This window comes from Haematobia irritans, chromosome 4 (genome assembly GCF_050003625.1).
Source record: "Haematobia irritans isolate KBUSLIRL chromosome 4, ASM5000362v1, whole genome shotgun sequence".
Lineage (NCBI taxonomy): Eukaryota > Metazoa > Arthropoda > Insecta > Diptera > Muscidae > Haematobia > Haematobia irritans.
The window spans coordinates 105,556,806-105,573,827 of record NC_134400.1 but is presented as its reverse complement, the minus strand read 5'-3'; the positions used below and the strand labels follow the sequence as shown (position 1 = coordinate 105,573,827).

Genomic DNA, 17,022 nt, shown 5'->3' with positions numbered 1-17,022 from the left:
AAAGTTCATTTTCGGGGCAAAATGAAAAAAAAAGTGCGTATTTCTTACAAGAAAAGAAAGCACCATTAGTCTATAAAGGGAGCCACCGTGGTGCAATGGTTAGCATGCCCGCCTTGCACATACAGCGTCGTGGGTTCGATTCCTGCATCGACCGAACACCAACAAGTTTTTCAGCGGTGGATTATCCCACCTCAGTAATGCTGGTGACATTTCTGAGGGTTTCAAAACTTCTCTAAGTGGTTTCACTGCAATGTGGAACGCCGTTCGGACTCGGCTATAAAAAGGAGGTCCCTTGGCATTGAGATTAACATGGAATCGGGCAGCACTTAGTGATAAGAGAGAAGTTCACCAATGTGGTATCACAATGGACTGAATAGTCTAAGTGAGCCTGATACATCGGGCTGCCACCTAACCTAACCTAACCTAGCGTGATTTCAACAACGAACGGACGGACGAACAGAATATATACTTTATGAGGTCTGAGAGCAATATTTCGATGTGTTACAAACGGAATGACAAAGTTATACGCCCCATCCCATGGTGGAAGGTATAATAACAGGTTGGCTGATAAGTCCACGGCCTAACAAAGAAAAACACATTTTTTTGTCAAAATTCGATTTTATTATTCAACATAGTTCCCTTCAAGAGCGATACAACGATTATAACGACCTTCCAATTTTTTGATACCATTTTGGTAGTATTCCTTCAGTTTTGCCTCAAAATAGGCCTCAGTTTCGGCGATCACCTCTTCATTGTAGCCAAATTTTTCCCTGCGAGCATCCTTTTGAGGTCTGAGAACAAGAAAAAGTCGCTGGGGGCCAGATCTGGGGAATACTGTGGGTGGGGAAGCAATTCGAAACCCAATTCATGAATTTTTGCCATCGTTCTCAATGACCTGTGGCACGGTGCGTTGTCTTGGTGGAACAACACTTTTTTCTTCTTCATATGGGACCGTTTTGCCGCGATTTCGACCTTCAAACGCTCCAATAACGCCATATAATAGTCACTGTTGATGGTTTTTCCCTTCTCAAGATAATCGATAAAAATTATTCCATACGCATCCAAAAAAACAGAGGCCATTACTTTGCCAGCGGACTTTTGAGTCTTTCCACGCATCGGAGACGGTTCACCGGTCGCTGTCCACTCAGCCGACTGTTGATTGGACTCAGTTGTTTTTGGTCAAATGTGAGCTCGCGCGGCACCCTTTTGCACAGAGCTTCCGCATATCCAAATATTGATGAATGATATGACCAACACGTTCCTTTGATATCTTTAAGGCCTCTGCTCGATCAACTTCATTTTACGGTCATTCAAAGTCATTTTGTGGATTTTTTGATGTTTTAGTCGGTAACCACCTCTTTCGGGCGTCCACACTGTTAGAAAAATATGTTTTTCATATGTTCCGATATAAACAAAATGTGTTTCGCGCACAATTTTAAAACACAATATATTTAAGTGCAAACATGTAATGTTCCTAAACTAACACTAAATGTTTGGGACATCTATATTAATATGTTAAAATATATTATGTTTGGGGCATGAATGTTTCATAAAAATCATATGTGTGAATGCAAACATATATAAATTTACAAATTTCAATTAAACATACATATGTTGTGATATTTTATTCAAAGCGTCAGAGAGAGTATAGAGAAAGAAATAGAGATGGAAACCGGGAGAGTTGACGAAAGATATCAACATAACACAGCGAAAGAATCAAAAGAGAACAATTTCTGTGAAACCGCTTGTATGTTGTTTTGGAAAACTGTTTTATAATAAGGCCAAAAAATTGATATGCTTAAGTCTAAATATTATTTAATTTGAATAAACATTCGGAACCAAGAGAATAGACATTTGAAAAACAAACAGCATATGTTTTCGCCTTGAGAGCAGCATTTTATGTATGTGTGGACATGTGTTTTGTTTATCATTTTGGCATTATGGGCACAATTTTTTTTCTTGGTTCGTTAAAAGAAATCAGGGGTCTTCATAAAAATAACGAAAGGGCACTATACTCTTTTTAGAGTTGGGACAGTAAAATTAAATAAGGAGGAAATAGTGAAAAATTACACCGTAAAATGTATAAAAACAAAGTTTAGTTCCTCTTTATTAATAAGTAGTCCACGAGGAGTTGACGGACACCTTCAAATATAAAAGCGGGCATTAAGTTCGAGTTTTGCAGCTAAAACAATTTAAAAAGTTTATTTTCTTTAAAATTAATTATTAAAGAAAAATAAAAGGCATTTTAGAGCGATGGTGTTAAATGCTAGTAAAAAACTGTTCACGCCAGTTTTTTGTTACAAAATTGTTATTTTTGCAAAAAAAAAAAAAAATAATATTTTATCCAAAAATCAGTCAATTTCGTTTATATCAATCACTGTTATTGACTATAAATCTTTAATAACCCACATTTCGAAGTTTCATTATAAAAATTTAAGTATAAATACAAATGTTATTTTTTGGGCACAAAATGCTTCCAAACATATAATATGTTCACATAAAACAAACATATTAATGTTTCGGTAGTATCCCATAATATATGTGCTTCCTGCAAAATATGTTTGGAACATATGTTAAAGAAGCGATTTTTTTTGAGGGTGCACTGCGTTCACCGTCCTCCGTGCTCATTTCACCACGCTTGAATTTTGCATACCAATCAATTATTGTTGATTTCCCTGGAGCAGAGTCCGGAAACTCATTATCAAGCCAAGTTTTTGCTTCCACCGTATTTTTCCCCTTCAGAAAACAGTATTTTATCAAAACACGAAATTCCTTTTTTTCCATTTTTTTCACAATAACGCTAGGTTAGGTTAGGTTAGGTTAGGTGACTTCAGTTGATTCACCAAAAACGCTCTATCTCACAAACTAACTAACTTACAGACTTCAAATTTTGACACGAATCATTTGAAGGTTGGTACTATATAAAAATAATATGCATTTAATACTAGCGACGCCATCTATGTGTCAGACCGGGGACTTATCAGCCAACCTGTTAATAATAATATTTTTGGCATTACATATCGGCCACACTGTAGTTGTCTCATGTATATTGCAATATTTATATACATTTTCAGATTCAAACAACAGTTCAAGCTGTTGTATGATATTTATCGATGAGCAGTCTCGCATTTATCATAATTGGAAGGATTTTGTGGAAAACAACGAATTGCCACTTGGAACTATGGTAGCACCTGCGAATGGATGTTACAAACTAGATGACAACAGCAAGGTATGTTACAATATAATCTTTGTACGATTCATTTTTTTTTAATATTTGCTACGAGATTCATATTGTCTACACGCAGAGAAAAAACACATTTGGACATGTCTACGTTTAATGCTTATTTCAGCATTTAATGTCTCACAAGAGCCACATAGAAAGAAATTTTATGAAAATGGAGACAACGAAGTTTTTTATTGAAAAAAGGAAAACTGATGCTTGAAACGATGAAAATATTCATTAGTACCATTTCATAGTATATCGTTATTAAATAGAACGACAATACCGAAAAGTTTCATTGTATGTTATTGTTACGTCTTAATTTGGAAAATAAAGCTGTCGTTAACTCGTTTTTAAAGGACTTTGATAGCATATGAAAAAAAAAAATCTGAAAAAGCGAAAAATTAAAATTTGCTTCCTAGAAGCAAGTACACAAAAACCAAATTTAAAAGAGAATTGTGTCTTAAAATTATCCTTACTTGTATTCTTCGCTTCTTTGGCTCGGAAACAATACCAAATTTTTTGAAGTAAAGACAAAATCTTCGGAACCGGGCATGCTTTTTTTTCAGTGTATATACATCTGGTTATGCTCATATTACTACAACAATAACAACAATGAAAATAACAAAACAAACGGGGTTACTTTACAATGAGCGATTGAGAAACTAGAACACAAAAGAAGTTTAGGAAAGTACTAGAAAAAAAGTGATGACGTAATCTGATCGTTACAATTTGAAATTTTAAATTAACGGAAACAAATTTAAATAAACTTAAATCTAGATATATCAAATTCGTAACAAAATTTATTAAATTTTTTGATTGACTCTATTCTAATAATAAATTTCGTTAATATTACGAAGCTTTTTCTGTCAGTGCAGAATAAGAAATATGGTGACACTAAGCATGTTCAATTTGTTGAAGCCAATTCAACAACTATGTCTATTTCTTTATTGAAAATATGGTATTAAATGAAATGTCTACCGTAGACTTTTGATGATTATTTACACTCAAGAAAAGTTTACTTGCACGGATGAAAAAGACTGTTTTTCATATGTTTGGCTATAAACATTATATGTTTGGAACACAAATTTTTAAACACAATATTTTTGAGTGCAAGCATATAATGTTCATAAACTAGCATAACATGTTTGGGACATATATGTTAATATGTTAGAACATATTATGTTTGGGACATAAAATGTTTGTAAATATAATATGCTTGGATGCAAACATATATTAATTTAGAAATAGCCTATAAACATATATGTGTTTAGTAGCTTGGAGCGATATTTAACAGGGAGCGATATTGAATTAAGTTGGTGGTTGTTGCTTGTTATTACAAAATTAACATTTTATTTTTCCTTGGGCAATTGATCAGCTACTTCTTTGATCCTTACAAACTGTGTGGTCCGCTGTTCGAATCCCCGTCCGGCAAAAGGTAAAATTAAAATAAAAAAAATCATAAAATTGAATAATTTCTTCTACAATGTTTGTATTACAGAAAAAGGTGCTAAGAACTAAAAAATCTCGTGGAAGTGAGAAAGATGTGGGGGAATATACGATTGGGCAGAAACAAAATTTTGAGCATTCAGGTCGAAAACCTATGTTGTTAGCACCTATATTACCTGTTTATTTTCATAATTCATTATGATTGTAAATATATAAATAAATAAATAAAATTTTGAGCACAATATTGTTTGGGAGAATTTTTTTTAAGCATATAATATTTTTGGGTGCAAAATGCTTCCAAACATATTATATGTTCACATAATAACATATTGTTTTTTGGAAGACAACATTATTGAATTTGGATGCAAAAATACAAAATGTTTGGAAATTGACTACCCAAACATATATTGTTTAGACCAATATGCTTTCAAACATATTATATATTGGAAGAGATCAATCATATAAATGTTTGGGCAATAGCCAAAAATGTATATGCTTGAAGCAAAATATGTTTGGGAGTATATGTTACAGAAGCGATTTTTTGTGAGCGTGTGGATTCAAAGATTTTGACCTTCCCTTAAGTATTTCGGTATTGATTCCAAGCCAAAGATGGGGCTTCTTTAAAATAAAGAAATTTTTTAGCGACCTATCTGACTTTAAATCTAGTACCAGTAAAATTAAAATTAGGATACAGATCTCATTTATCAAATGTTCATTCTCTTTTCGCGGTTTTTTAATAAACGCACTCATGTACAAACAACTGCCAGTTTAAAAATACAAATTATAACGGATATTTCAAAGTAAAAAATGTTTTCTTAATTCCAAAAAAACTTTAAACCAAAGACGCTAAATCCTCAAAATAAGTCTTAGCCTATATTTGAGCGTTATTATCTTCAATCTAAAATTTCAATATTTCAGTTTATTTAAGGACAATTTCTTTAAATCAAATATGTGTTTCTTTATTTGAAGGAAAATTCAAAGACATGCGACTTTAACGGAGTGATGCAAATTTACAAAATTTGTGTCCTAAGTTTAATGAAAAACATTTTTGAAGCAAAGAATATAAACTTTATTTTAATTAAAATTTCATTATTTTAAAGAAATTTGTTCTTAATATTGTGTAAAATGCGCATTTAGGTTGAGTAATCTTTAATACCACATAAGTATTTTTTGCAGCGTACCTTTAAATTGAATTGCTAAATTCACAATTTTGTAAAATTATTATATCTGACAGCATAGGCCAGTGTTGTTAGTATGGCGAATTACCCTCCCCCTCCATTTGGGGATGAGGACGAAACTTTTGAGTTGGGGACTTGGGGATTTTTTTGGGAAATTTCCACAAATTTGGGGGTTTTTGATGGTTAGTCTATGGTAGGTTAGGTGGCAGCCCGGTGTATCAGGCTCACTTAGACTATTCAGTCCATTGTGATACCACATTGGTGAGCTTCTCTCTTATCACTGAGTGCTGCCCGGTTCCATGTTAAGCTCAATGACAAGGGACCTCCATTTTATAGCCGAGTCCAAACGGCGTTCCACATTGCAATGAAACCACTTAGGGAAGCTTTGAAAGCCTCAGAAATGTCACCAGTATTACTGATGTGGGATAATCCACCGGTCAAAGCAGGAATCGAACCCACGACATGCTAACCATTGCACCACGGTGGCTCCACGGTAGTGGTGGTTAGGCTATAATAGGTTTGATCTTCTAGAAAATGTGCCTACCAGAAATATTGGTTTTTAATCTCATAAAATATATACAGAAAGACTCACAATCACTTCCTTAGTCGATCTAACCCTTGGTGTCCGTCCGTCTGTTCGTATCTACATGCGTTTGTTTTTCTCAAGATTCCATTATTATTGTTAACCGACTTTGATCAAATTGGACACATAATGTTTTTTCGCCACAAGGACGCTATTGAATTTAGATATGGCCCAATTATATATACATATATCGCACGATTTTAACAAATCGGGGTTAAATTAAGACCATATTCCTACACCCTCAAAAAAAAATCGCTTCTTTAACATATGTTCCAAACATATTTTGCAGGAAGCACATACCAGCAGATAATTATCGTTATAAGTTACATTTATATAGCATAGTTTGCAGCGCCCACGAGCCCATGCAAACATAACATTATTTAACAGAAACATACATTTGTTTGCCACGTGGAGCAGTGGTTAGCATGTCTGCCTTGAATGCAAAGGGTCGTGGGTTCAATCCATTTATACACATTTATATTTATACTATATAAACTTTTTATAATGAAACTTCGAAATGTGGGTTATTAAAGATGTATAGTCATTAACAGTGCTTGATATAAACGAAATTGACTGATTTTTGGATAAAATATTATTTTTTATTGCAAAAATAACAATTTTGTAACAAAAAACTGTTTTTGGTACAAAACTTTAATATTTGGAAGGAATTCAAAAACTCTAACAAAAGAAGAACATGGAGTCGAGTAGTAACATACATAAATAATTTTATAATATAAACATAAACTTATTTAGGCGTGAACAGTTTTGTACTAGCATTTAACACCATCGCTCTAAAATGCCTTTTATTTTTCTTTAATAATTCATTTTAAAGAAAATAAACTTTTTAAATTGTTTTAGCTGCAAAACTCGAACTTAATACCCGCTTTTATATTTGAAGGTGTCCGTCAACTCCTCGTGGACGACTTATTAATAAAGAGGAACTAAACTTTGTGTTTATACATTTTACTGTGTAATTTTTCACTATTTCCTCCTTATTTCATTTTACTGTCCCAACTCTAAAAAGAGTATAGTGCCCTTTCGTTATTTTTATGAAGACCCCTGATTTCTTTTAACGCACCAAGAAAAAAATTGTTCCCATAATGCCAAAATGATAAACAAAACACATGTCCACACATACATAAAATGCTGCTCTCAAGGCGAAAACACATGCTTTTTTTTCAAATGTCTATTCTCTTAATTCCGAATGTCCATTCTCTTTATTCAAATTAAATAATATTTAGACTTAAGCATATCAAATTTTTGGCCTTATCATAAAACAGTTTTCCGAAACAACATACAAGCAGTTTCACAAAAATTTCTCTCTTTGGATTCTTTCGCTGTGTTATGTTGATATCTTTCGTCAACTCTCCCGGTTTCCATCTCTATTTCTTTCTCTATACTCTCTGTCGCTTTGGATAAAATATCACAACATATGTATGTTTAGTCGAAATTTGTAAATTTATATATGTTTGCATTCACACATATAATTTTTATGAACCATTTATGCCCCAAACATAATATATTCTAACATATTAAAATAGATGTCCCAAACATTTAGTGTTAGTTTAGGAACATTACATGTTTGCACTTAAATATATTGTGTTTTAAAATTGTGCCCGAAACACACTTTGTTTATATCGGAACATATGAAAAACATATTTTTCTAAGAGTGTACAGGGACGACAAAGACTGTTTTTCATATGTTTGTGTGTAAAAATTATATGTTTGGAACTCAAATTTCTAAACACAATATTTTTAAGTGCAAGCATGTAATGTTCATAAACTAGCATAACATGTTTGGGACATATATGTTAATATGTTAGAATATATTATGTTTGGGATATAAAATGTTTGTAAATATAATATGCTTGGATGCAAACATATATAAATTTATAAATAGGCTATAAACATATATGTGTTTAGAAAGAGAGACATAAAGTGTATGCTGGAAGTAAAGTAATGAAAGTAACCAATTGGCGCCTTAAAAATATATATACACAAAGAAAATTTCAGTAAAGATTGGAAAAATACTATGTGTGAACATAAACAAGTATAAATTTACAATTTCGCCAAAAATTGTATATGCTTAAGTAAAAATATTAAAATGAGTATTCGGAGAGAAAATTCATTCGAGACCAAGAGAAAAGACATTTGAAAAAAAAAGAGCATGAATTACGGGCACAATTTTTTTCTTTCGTCAAAACAAATCGGAACGTAGGACGAGTAAGTCAAAATATTCAAACAAAGGTAATTAAAGGGATCTTCATAAAAACTAACGAAAGGCAAAGCCCTATAGACTGCACGATGGTTGGATGGCTCCAAGTATACTTTTTTTTTTTTTGGAGTGTGTGGCAACCGTGCATAGTACCCTTATTTAGTAATGGGTGATACGGTCAAAATTTGGTCAAGGGAAAACGCGTGTAAATCGGTGAAATCGTTTTTTTAAAAATCAAATTAAATTTCTTTTTCAAGTTCAATTAGTATAAAATTCAGGAAAAATATTCAGTTAGGCTTTCGCTTTTCCAAATCCGAATTGCCGGGCCTCACGCTTGACACCTGCCATCAGATTTTGTACAGCCACCTTGTCCACCTTCTTCGCCGCAGAAAGCCAGTTTGCCTTGAAATGCTGCTCGTCCTTAGCAGTTTTTTTTTTGGTCTTCTTTAGGTTCCGCGTGACAATAGCCCAGTATTTCTCAATTGGGCGGAGCTCTGGCGTGTTGGGAGGGTTCTTGTCCTTGGGAACCACCTGCACGTTGTTGGCGGCGTACCACTCCATGGCCTTTTTACCGTAATGGCAAGATGCCAAATCCGGCCAAAACAGTACGGAACAACCGTGTTTCTTCAGGAAAGGCAGCAGACGTTTATTCAAACACTCTTTCACGTAAATTTCTTGGTTGACAGTTCCGGAAGCTATGAAAATGCTGCTTTTCAAGCCACAGGTACAGATGGCTTGCCAAACCAGATATTTTTTGCGAACTTTGACAGTTTTATGTGCTTGAAAATATCTGCTACCTTTCCTCTTACTTTTGCCGTATAAAACTCCTGTCCCGGAAGCTGCTTGTAGTCGGCTTTGACGTAGGTTTCGTCGTCCATTACCACGCAGTCAAACTTCGTCAGCATCGTCGTGTACAGCCTCCGGGATCGCGCTTTGGCCGACGTATTTTGTTTATCATCGCGATTTGGAGTCACTACCTTCTTGTAAGTCGATAGTCCGGCTCGTTTTTTGGCTCGATGCACGGTTGTAGACGATACACCCAGCTTATTTGCGGCATCTCGGAGAGAGAGGTTAGGGTTTCGCTTGAAACTACCGGCAACTCTCTTTGTCGTCTCAGCGGCTTCCGGTTTTCGATTTCCCCCCGATCCAGACTTCCTGGCTGTCGACAAACGTTCCCCAAACACTTTAATTACATTTGTAACGGTTGATTTGGCAACTTTTAGCGATTTTGCCAGCTTTGCGTGCGAGTAGCTCGGATTTTCGCGATGCGCGAGCAAAATTTTGATACGCTGCTCTTCTTGCTTGGACGGCATTTTGACAACTGAAGAGTGAATTCCAAAATCAAAATAGGAGCAACATTCTACACACACACACCTTCAAAATGAGGGGTGTTCAGGTTTTTTAAATGCAAAATAGAAAGAAATACGTCAAGTTTATATTGACCAAATTTTGACCGTATCACCCTTTACACGATCTTACTGAAAGTTGGCAAAAAATTAGCTTCTATAGTATCAATTTGTTTCAGATTTGGATTTAGCTACCATATAAATGTATCCGTCGATTTGTCCAAATTTGGGCATTATACTCTTATTTATTAACCGAACTTGTCCAAAGTTGGCACAAGTTAATCTTCAACTAAACCTGCTCAAAATCATAGAAATCGGTTGAGATTAAGATATCGCTCCCATATATATGTATTACCCGATTTGCCCAAATTTTGCTATAAATAAGGATATTATTAACCAATCGTACTCCAATTTCACATTCAGATGTATGGGCATATAGATTTTTTTTTATTTTTTTTTTATGAAAATTTTTCAAAAATTTATTGAGGATTTTTGTGAGGAAAATTAAATTTAAATTGGGGAGGAAGAAGGCGGCCCAATTTGACGACAATATTCACAAAAATACTGGCAACACAGGCATACGCTGCCTTTTTGGAACCTTACATGTGCACCGCCTTCGAGTTTGGTAAGTATCCATTCCCTTTTGGGTAGTTTGCAATTTTCTGGAAACTCTTAAATCGTGCCGCTTAACATGCTTTTAAAGGCTTTGACAATATGAGCAATCATGTTTTTTCTCTGTGTGCTTTAACATTTTTGTAATTATTGAGCTATAGGTTTTTTATATGTTACCCAAAGGGTTGTTGCATATTCCAACCCTCTGATTATTTTCCAAATACAAACGGCATACATTTTGTTTTCTATGGCTACTAACAAATTTCTTTGAGTGTATATTTAATAGTTCATTTACCTTTGGCCTAATTACTCTTTTAGGTGATCTTGGAATACACTTTAACACCAGCATTCCATAGAAACACATTGACGAAATTGGATTCAATTGTCTCTGCAGCTTCAATGGTTGGTCAAGCAACCACATTGGTCCATCCCGTGTTTTCCGTTTTGACCATTGCAAGTAAGAGCTTTGAGACAATACGAGACTATCAAAAAATGTCAGATCAAGTGAAACGTGGAACATCTACAAACACCGCAGCTAATTTAAATTTAGGTGGAAATATTATCTGTTTGGCATCGTCGGTGGCTACTTTTGGGGCATACATGAGTGTCTCAAATGATTGTGCACTATCATTTGTAAGTTACGTCGTAGAAGACCTATTTTTTCTACAAATAAATTCGAGTAAAATTTTGTAAAAAAACGAAATTCTCTTACAGACAGCTGGCATGTCAATTCAAGCGATTAACAGTGCAGCAGCTTTAATAAATTGCACAAAACTAATATTAACAACTTATGATATATTTACGGTAAAGAAATATAAAAAACTTTTATTATGTAGTGAGCACGGTTGCCACAGATGATAGAATTCTACCAAAAGTGGTAGAATGTTTATTGTTTGGTAGATTGGTAGAATTTTATTGTTTTTTTTTTAAGTATTAAGAAATACTTCAATTAATTTTCAATTACATTTTTTTTTTGACGAATTTCAGTACGGACAATTCAGGATGATTTTGACTGTTCCATTTGTATTTATACTGCCCTTGGTTTCCTTACACTTAACAAAATATACTTGAATTCAAAGATTTTGACCTTCCCTTAAAGCGCATGGTATTGATCCCGAGCCAAAGATGCTGCTTCTTTAAATAAGAGACGAAGATCTCACTTAACGAAGGTTTTTATGTACAAAGACATGTCAGTTTAAAATCCTGAATATAACAGATACTTCAAATCTTAATTTCAAACAAACCATAAAACAAAGATGCAAAATCCTCTAAATACACACAAAAAAAATTTCACAAAAAATTTTCTGATTCAATCACTAAATTAATTGATCCAATTAATTTTTTAATTGAAATGTCTTCAATCACGAAAATGATAGTATCAATCACAGTTTTAATTGGCCATAGAAAAAATTCTTGATTAAAAAATTAATTGATTTTTTCAGCAAATTTCAGCAAATTGATTCAATTAAAAATTTAATTGATGTTGATTGCAAAACTCAATTAATTTATTAATTAAAAAGATAACTATTTTTAATTACTTTCTGAATTGGCTTAGAGTTTTTATTTGGATTAACAAATGATTGTTTGAAATACATTTTTAATTAAAAATTAAAAAAAAAAACAAGTATATACGGCCGCAAGTTCGGCCAGGCCGAATCTTATGTACCCACCACCATGGATTGCGTAGAAACTTCTACGAAAGACTATCATCCACAATCGAATTACTTGGGTTGTGGTATCTTAAAACTTCTTAACATCGTTTTCTAAATTGTGATTTAGTCCATACATGGTATATATTAGACAAAAAAGTTATGTATAGTTAAGTCTACAAATAATTACGAATCGATATGGACTTTTTGTACGTAGAGAGCCAGAACTGAAATATGGGGGTCGCTTATATGGGGGCTATATACAATTATGAACTTGATATGGAGCAATTTTTGTGTGATTGGGGATCCATTTATCTGAGGGCCATATATAACTATAGACCGATATGGACCTAGTTAGGCATGGTTGTTAACGACCATATACTAGCACAATGTTCCAAATTTCAACTCACTCGGATGAAATATACCATATACTAACATCACGTACCATATACTAACATCACGTACCAGATACCATATACTAACATCACGTACCAAATTCCATCCGAATGGGAAGAATTTTGCTCTTCCAAGGGGCTCTGGAGGTCAAATCTGGGGATCGGTTTATATGGGGCCTATATATAATTATGGACCGATATCGACCAACTTTTGCATGGGAGTTTGAGGCCATATATTAACACCACGTACCAAATTTCAACTGAATCAGATGAATTTTGGTCTTCCAAGAGGTTCCGGAGGTCAAATCTGGTGATCGGTTTATATGGGGGCTATATATAATTATGAACCGATGTGGACCAATTTTTGCATGGTTGTTAGAGACCATATACTAACATCACGTACCAAATTTCAGCCGGATCGGATGAAATTTGCTTCTCTTAGAGGCCTCGCAAGCCAAATCGGGGGATCGGTTTATATGGGGGCTATATATAATTATGGACCGATGTGGACCAATTTTTGCATGGTTGGTAGAGACCATATACTAGCACCATGTACCAAATTTCAGCCGGATCGGATGAAATTTGCTTCTCTTAGAGGCCTCGCAAGCCAAATCGGGGGATCGGTTTATATGGGGGCTATATATAATTATGGACCGATGTGGACCAATTTTTGCATGGTTGTTAGAGACCATATACTGACACCATGTACCAAATTTCAGCCGGATCGGATGAAATTTGCTTCTCTTAGGAGCCTCGCAAGCCAAATCGGGGGATCGGTTTATATGGGGGCTATATATAATTATGGACCGATGTGGACCAATTTTTGCATGGTTGTTAGAGACCATATACCAACACCATGTACCAAATTTCAGCCGGATCGGATGAAATTTGCTTCTCTTAGAGGCCTCGCAAGCCAAATTTTGGGGTCCGTTTATATGGGGGCTATACGTAAAAGTGGACCGATATGGCCCATTTGCAATACCATCCGACCTACATCGATAACAACTACTTGTGCCAAGTTTCAAGTCGATAGCTTGTTTCGTTCGGAAGTTAGCGTGATTTCAACAGACGGACGGACGGACGGACATGCTCAGATCGACTCAGAATTTCACCACGACCCAGAATATATATACTTTATGGGGTCTTAGAGCAATATTTCGATGTGTTACAAACGGAATGACAAAGTTAATATACCCCCCATCCTATGGTGGTGGGTATAAAAATCAGCGCTTTTTTTAACTGAATTAGTCTTCCGAATTTGATTAAAAAGTTAATTGTATAAATTAATTATTTAATTAAAAATTTTAAAATTTTCAATCATTGACTTAATTAACTTAATGTTTCTATCAGGATTAAAAAGTTAATTGTATCAATTAATTTATTAATTGAAAAAATTTTCAACTTCAATTAACTTTTTAATTGGAAATATTTTGGTGATATTTTTTTCTGTGTAAGTATTAGCCTTTTTATCTTCAATCCAACGATTCAATATCTCAGTTAATTTAAATCAAAAATGTTGCTCTTTACGCACTGAAAAAAATATTTACGTGATATTAAAGATTACGCAACCTAAATTTTAGGATGCGAAATTTACAAAATATTAAGGACAAATTTCTTTCAAATAATGAAATTTTAATTAAAACAAAGTTTATAATCTTTGCTTCAAAATTGAACATAAAAACGCTTCAAATATAGGCTAGGACTTATTTTGAGGATTTAGCGTCTTTGGTTCAAAGTTTTAATAAACCGCGAAAAGAGAATGAAAATTTGTTAAATTAGATTTGTATCCTAATTTAAATTTTATTGGTCCTAGATTTAAAACCAAATAGGTGACTAAAAAATTTCTTTATTTTAAAGAAGCCGCATTTTTGGCTCGGAATCAATACCAAAATCCTTAAGGGAAGGTCAAAATCTTCGGATCCAAGTAAACTTTTATTTGAGTGCGTAGAGGAAAGCCCTACTTGAAAGACGTACGACTTTTACCGAGGTACGCAAATTTCAAATATTCGTTAACTAAATTTACAGAAAGCATAAATCATTAACTCTCTTTTAATTGAAATTTCCAAATTTGAAAAAAAAAAATTCCCCCTAATATTGTGTTAATTACGTATCCTAAAATCTAAGTTCCGAATCTTCCATGTTAAGTCAATATTTGTTTTTTTTTTCAGTATAACGCTTAATGCGCTTTACAGACTATCAGTTAATCCGGACGGAATGTCGGTGTTTTTTTAAGAATCTTACAGTGTGTCGGATCGATACGACTTGCCGGCGATGACTAAATAATCGGTAAATCTTTTATCGATCCCATAAACATGCAGTAGTATCGATTATGCATTCGGACTTAACTTATAATGTGCACAATATATGGGATATGTTCGACACGAGCACTGTCGTCCGGAATAACTGATAGTCTGTAAAGCGCATAATGAGTATGTTTCCGAATTATCAAAATGTTTACCACATAAAACCTACTACTTATGGTATGGTCACACTGGGCAAAGATTTGACAGAAATCAAAAAAGAATTCGTCACCACAGTCAAACCAAAAAACATTTTTAGCATAAATTGTATATATTACATCACAATAAGTGTATTTCCGAAAACGGTATCGAAATATTTGGAAAATACTCGTACAACTGGAAAAAAGTTTGATACTCATTTTGGACAAATATATGTCTAGTGTGACCATACCCTTAGATCACAATATCGCACGAAAAATTGTTATACTCCATATAAAAAAATTTTTGCGCGAAATCTTTGCTTTAGCTCTTTCGAACACTTATGCGAGAAATAAGAAGAAGCATAACCACAATTCTAGTATAGATTTATTTATTTCTAAAAATTCCAATCAGAATTGACAATCCATCGTTAATTCTATTGCAGAAATGCTTGTTATAACATACACTAAACCATATAGTGGTCAGGTTATAATAACTTTGATCTGCCAAAAAATGTGCCTACCAGATATATTGCCCTAAGACCACATAATATATATACCGATCGACTCAGAATAACCTCCTTGGTATTCGTCCGTCCGCCTGTCCATGTAGCTGTTGTTCGCGAGACTTCTGTCGCAATGATTAACTGGTTTTGATGATGAATTTAGTACATGACGTTTTATGTCAAACTTTGGAGAAAAAAAAAATCGGATCAAATTTAGATCGCCCGATTTTGACAAATTTTTAATTGAATCAATTAAAATATTAATTGAAATTTGCTAATGAAATCAATTAATTTTTTAATCAAGTATTTTTTATTGTCCAATTAAAACTGTGATTGATACTATCATTAGGGCTGTTTTCTTTTAACACTGGATGCAGCATTTGTATGGGCTATCCAGAACATCGTTGCACTGGTGTTCTATCCAGAACATCTCATCAGTGCAAGTCGTGTCGGTGTTACCAGATTGCATTTTGATAAAGTGACGCTTTTTAGATTCACAATAGCAGTTTATTGTGACTAATTTATCGAATATCATGAAATTCAAAGTGATACAGTGTCATGAATAATCGCAGCAGTACATATTTATAACTATTTGAGCATTTCATACATTAAAAATTTAAGATTTCACTTGTTTTCTGTGATTGTTTTTAAAAAGCTGATGACAGTGTTGCATATTTTTTGGAGATGTCCTGGATAAACGAGTACTCTGTTTTCTTTTAGTCCGTGACTGCTTAGCGTATCCAGTGCAAAAAGAAAACAGCCCTATTTTCGTGTTTGAAGACATTTCAATGGAAAAAATTAAATGGATCAATTAATTTCGTAATTGCCACCGATTCATGAAGTGTGGATACACTGCCTACATTATTGTATACCAAAAAGCGCAACTAAACTCTTACTGCTGAAGTAAATATTTTTTGCTGGAATGTCAGTAAATTTGAGCTTAGGCTTTCAACTTTCCATCTGTGAAGAAAGGATCATAGGTTCCAACATATTTAAGAATTTCCCAATCTGTTGAATATCATGGACTTTATAACGATAAAATAAATTTATTATATAAAATTGAAACTAAAATGTGACTGCTTTTGCTTGTCCCGACAATTCCCGGAATGTACGGCTCGAAGTTCCGGATTTCGGCAACTATCATGTGGCAACACTAAGTGGCAACCGTGGTACTCGTAGTGACTCCGCTTTTTCCTCAATTGTCACATTATCATTTCCAGAGATATTTTTTGGACGAAGAAGATCTAAATTTCAGTGATATAGTGGCCTTTGGTTCCTCATTATTACTACTAACAAATTCCATTAATAATATGGCCATTACATCGAAATTGGGTAAAATAGGTGGAAATACATTGCGAAGTATATTGCAAACTAAAATAAAGTAAGTTTCGATTTGAGGTTAATGAAATACCATGGTGTTTTAAATTATAAC

General features: G+C 33.9%; 1 protein-coding gene across 3 annotated transcripts in view; it reads left to right on the top strand.

Moving 5' to 3' along the window:
* Positions 1-17,022, top strand: part of LOC142236863 (uncharacterized) — a 35,391-nt gene that overhangs the window by 17,506 nt on the left and 863 nt on the right. For all 3 annotated transcript variants that reach the window (XM_075308141.1, XM_075308140.1, XM_075308142.1), the window contains 4 exons: positions 3,075-3,229; positions 10,922-11,236; positions 11,318-11,407; positions 16,811-16,971. In XM_075308141.1, coding sequence (XP_075164256.1) covers positions 3,075-3,229; positions 10,922-11,236; positions 11,318-11,407; positions 16,811-16,971 — 721 coding nt within the window. The remainder of the gene's footprint in view (positions 1-3,074; positions 3,230-10,921; positions 11,237-11,317; positions 11,408-16,810; positions 16,972-17,022) is intronic.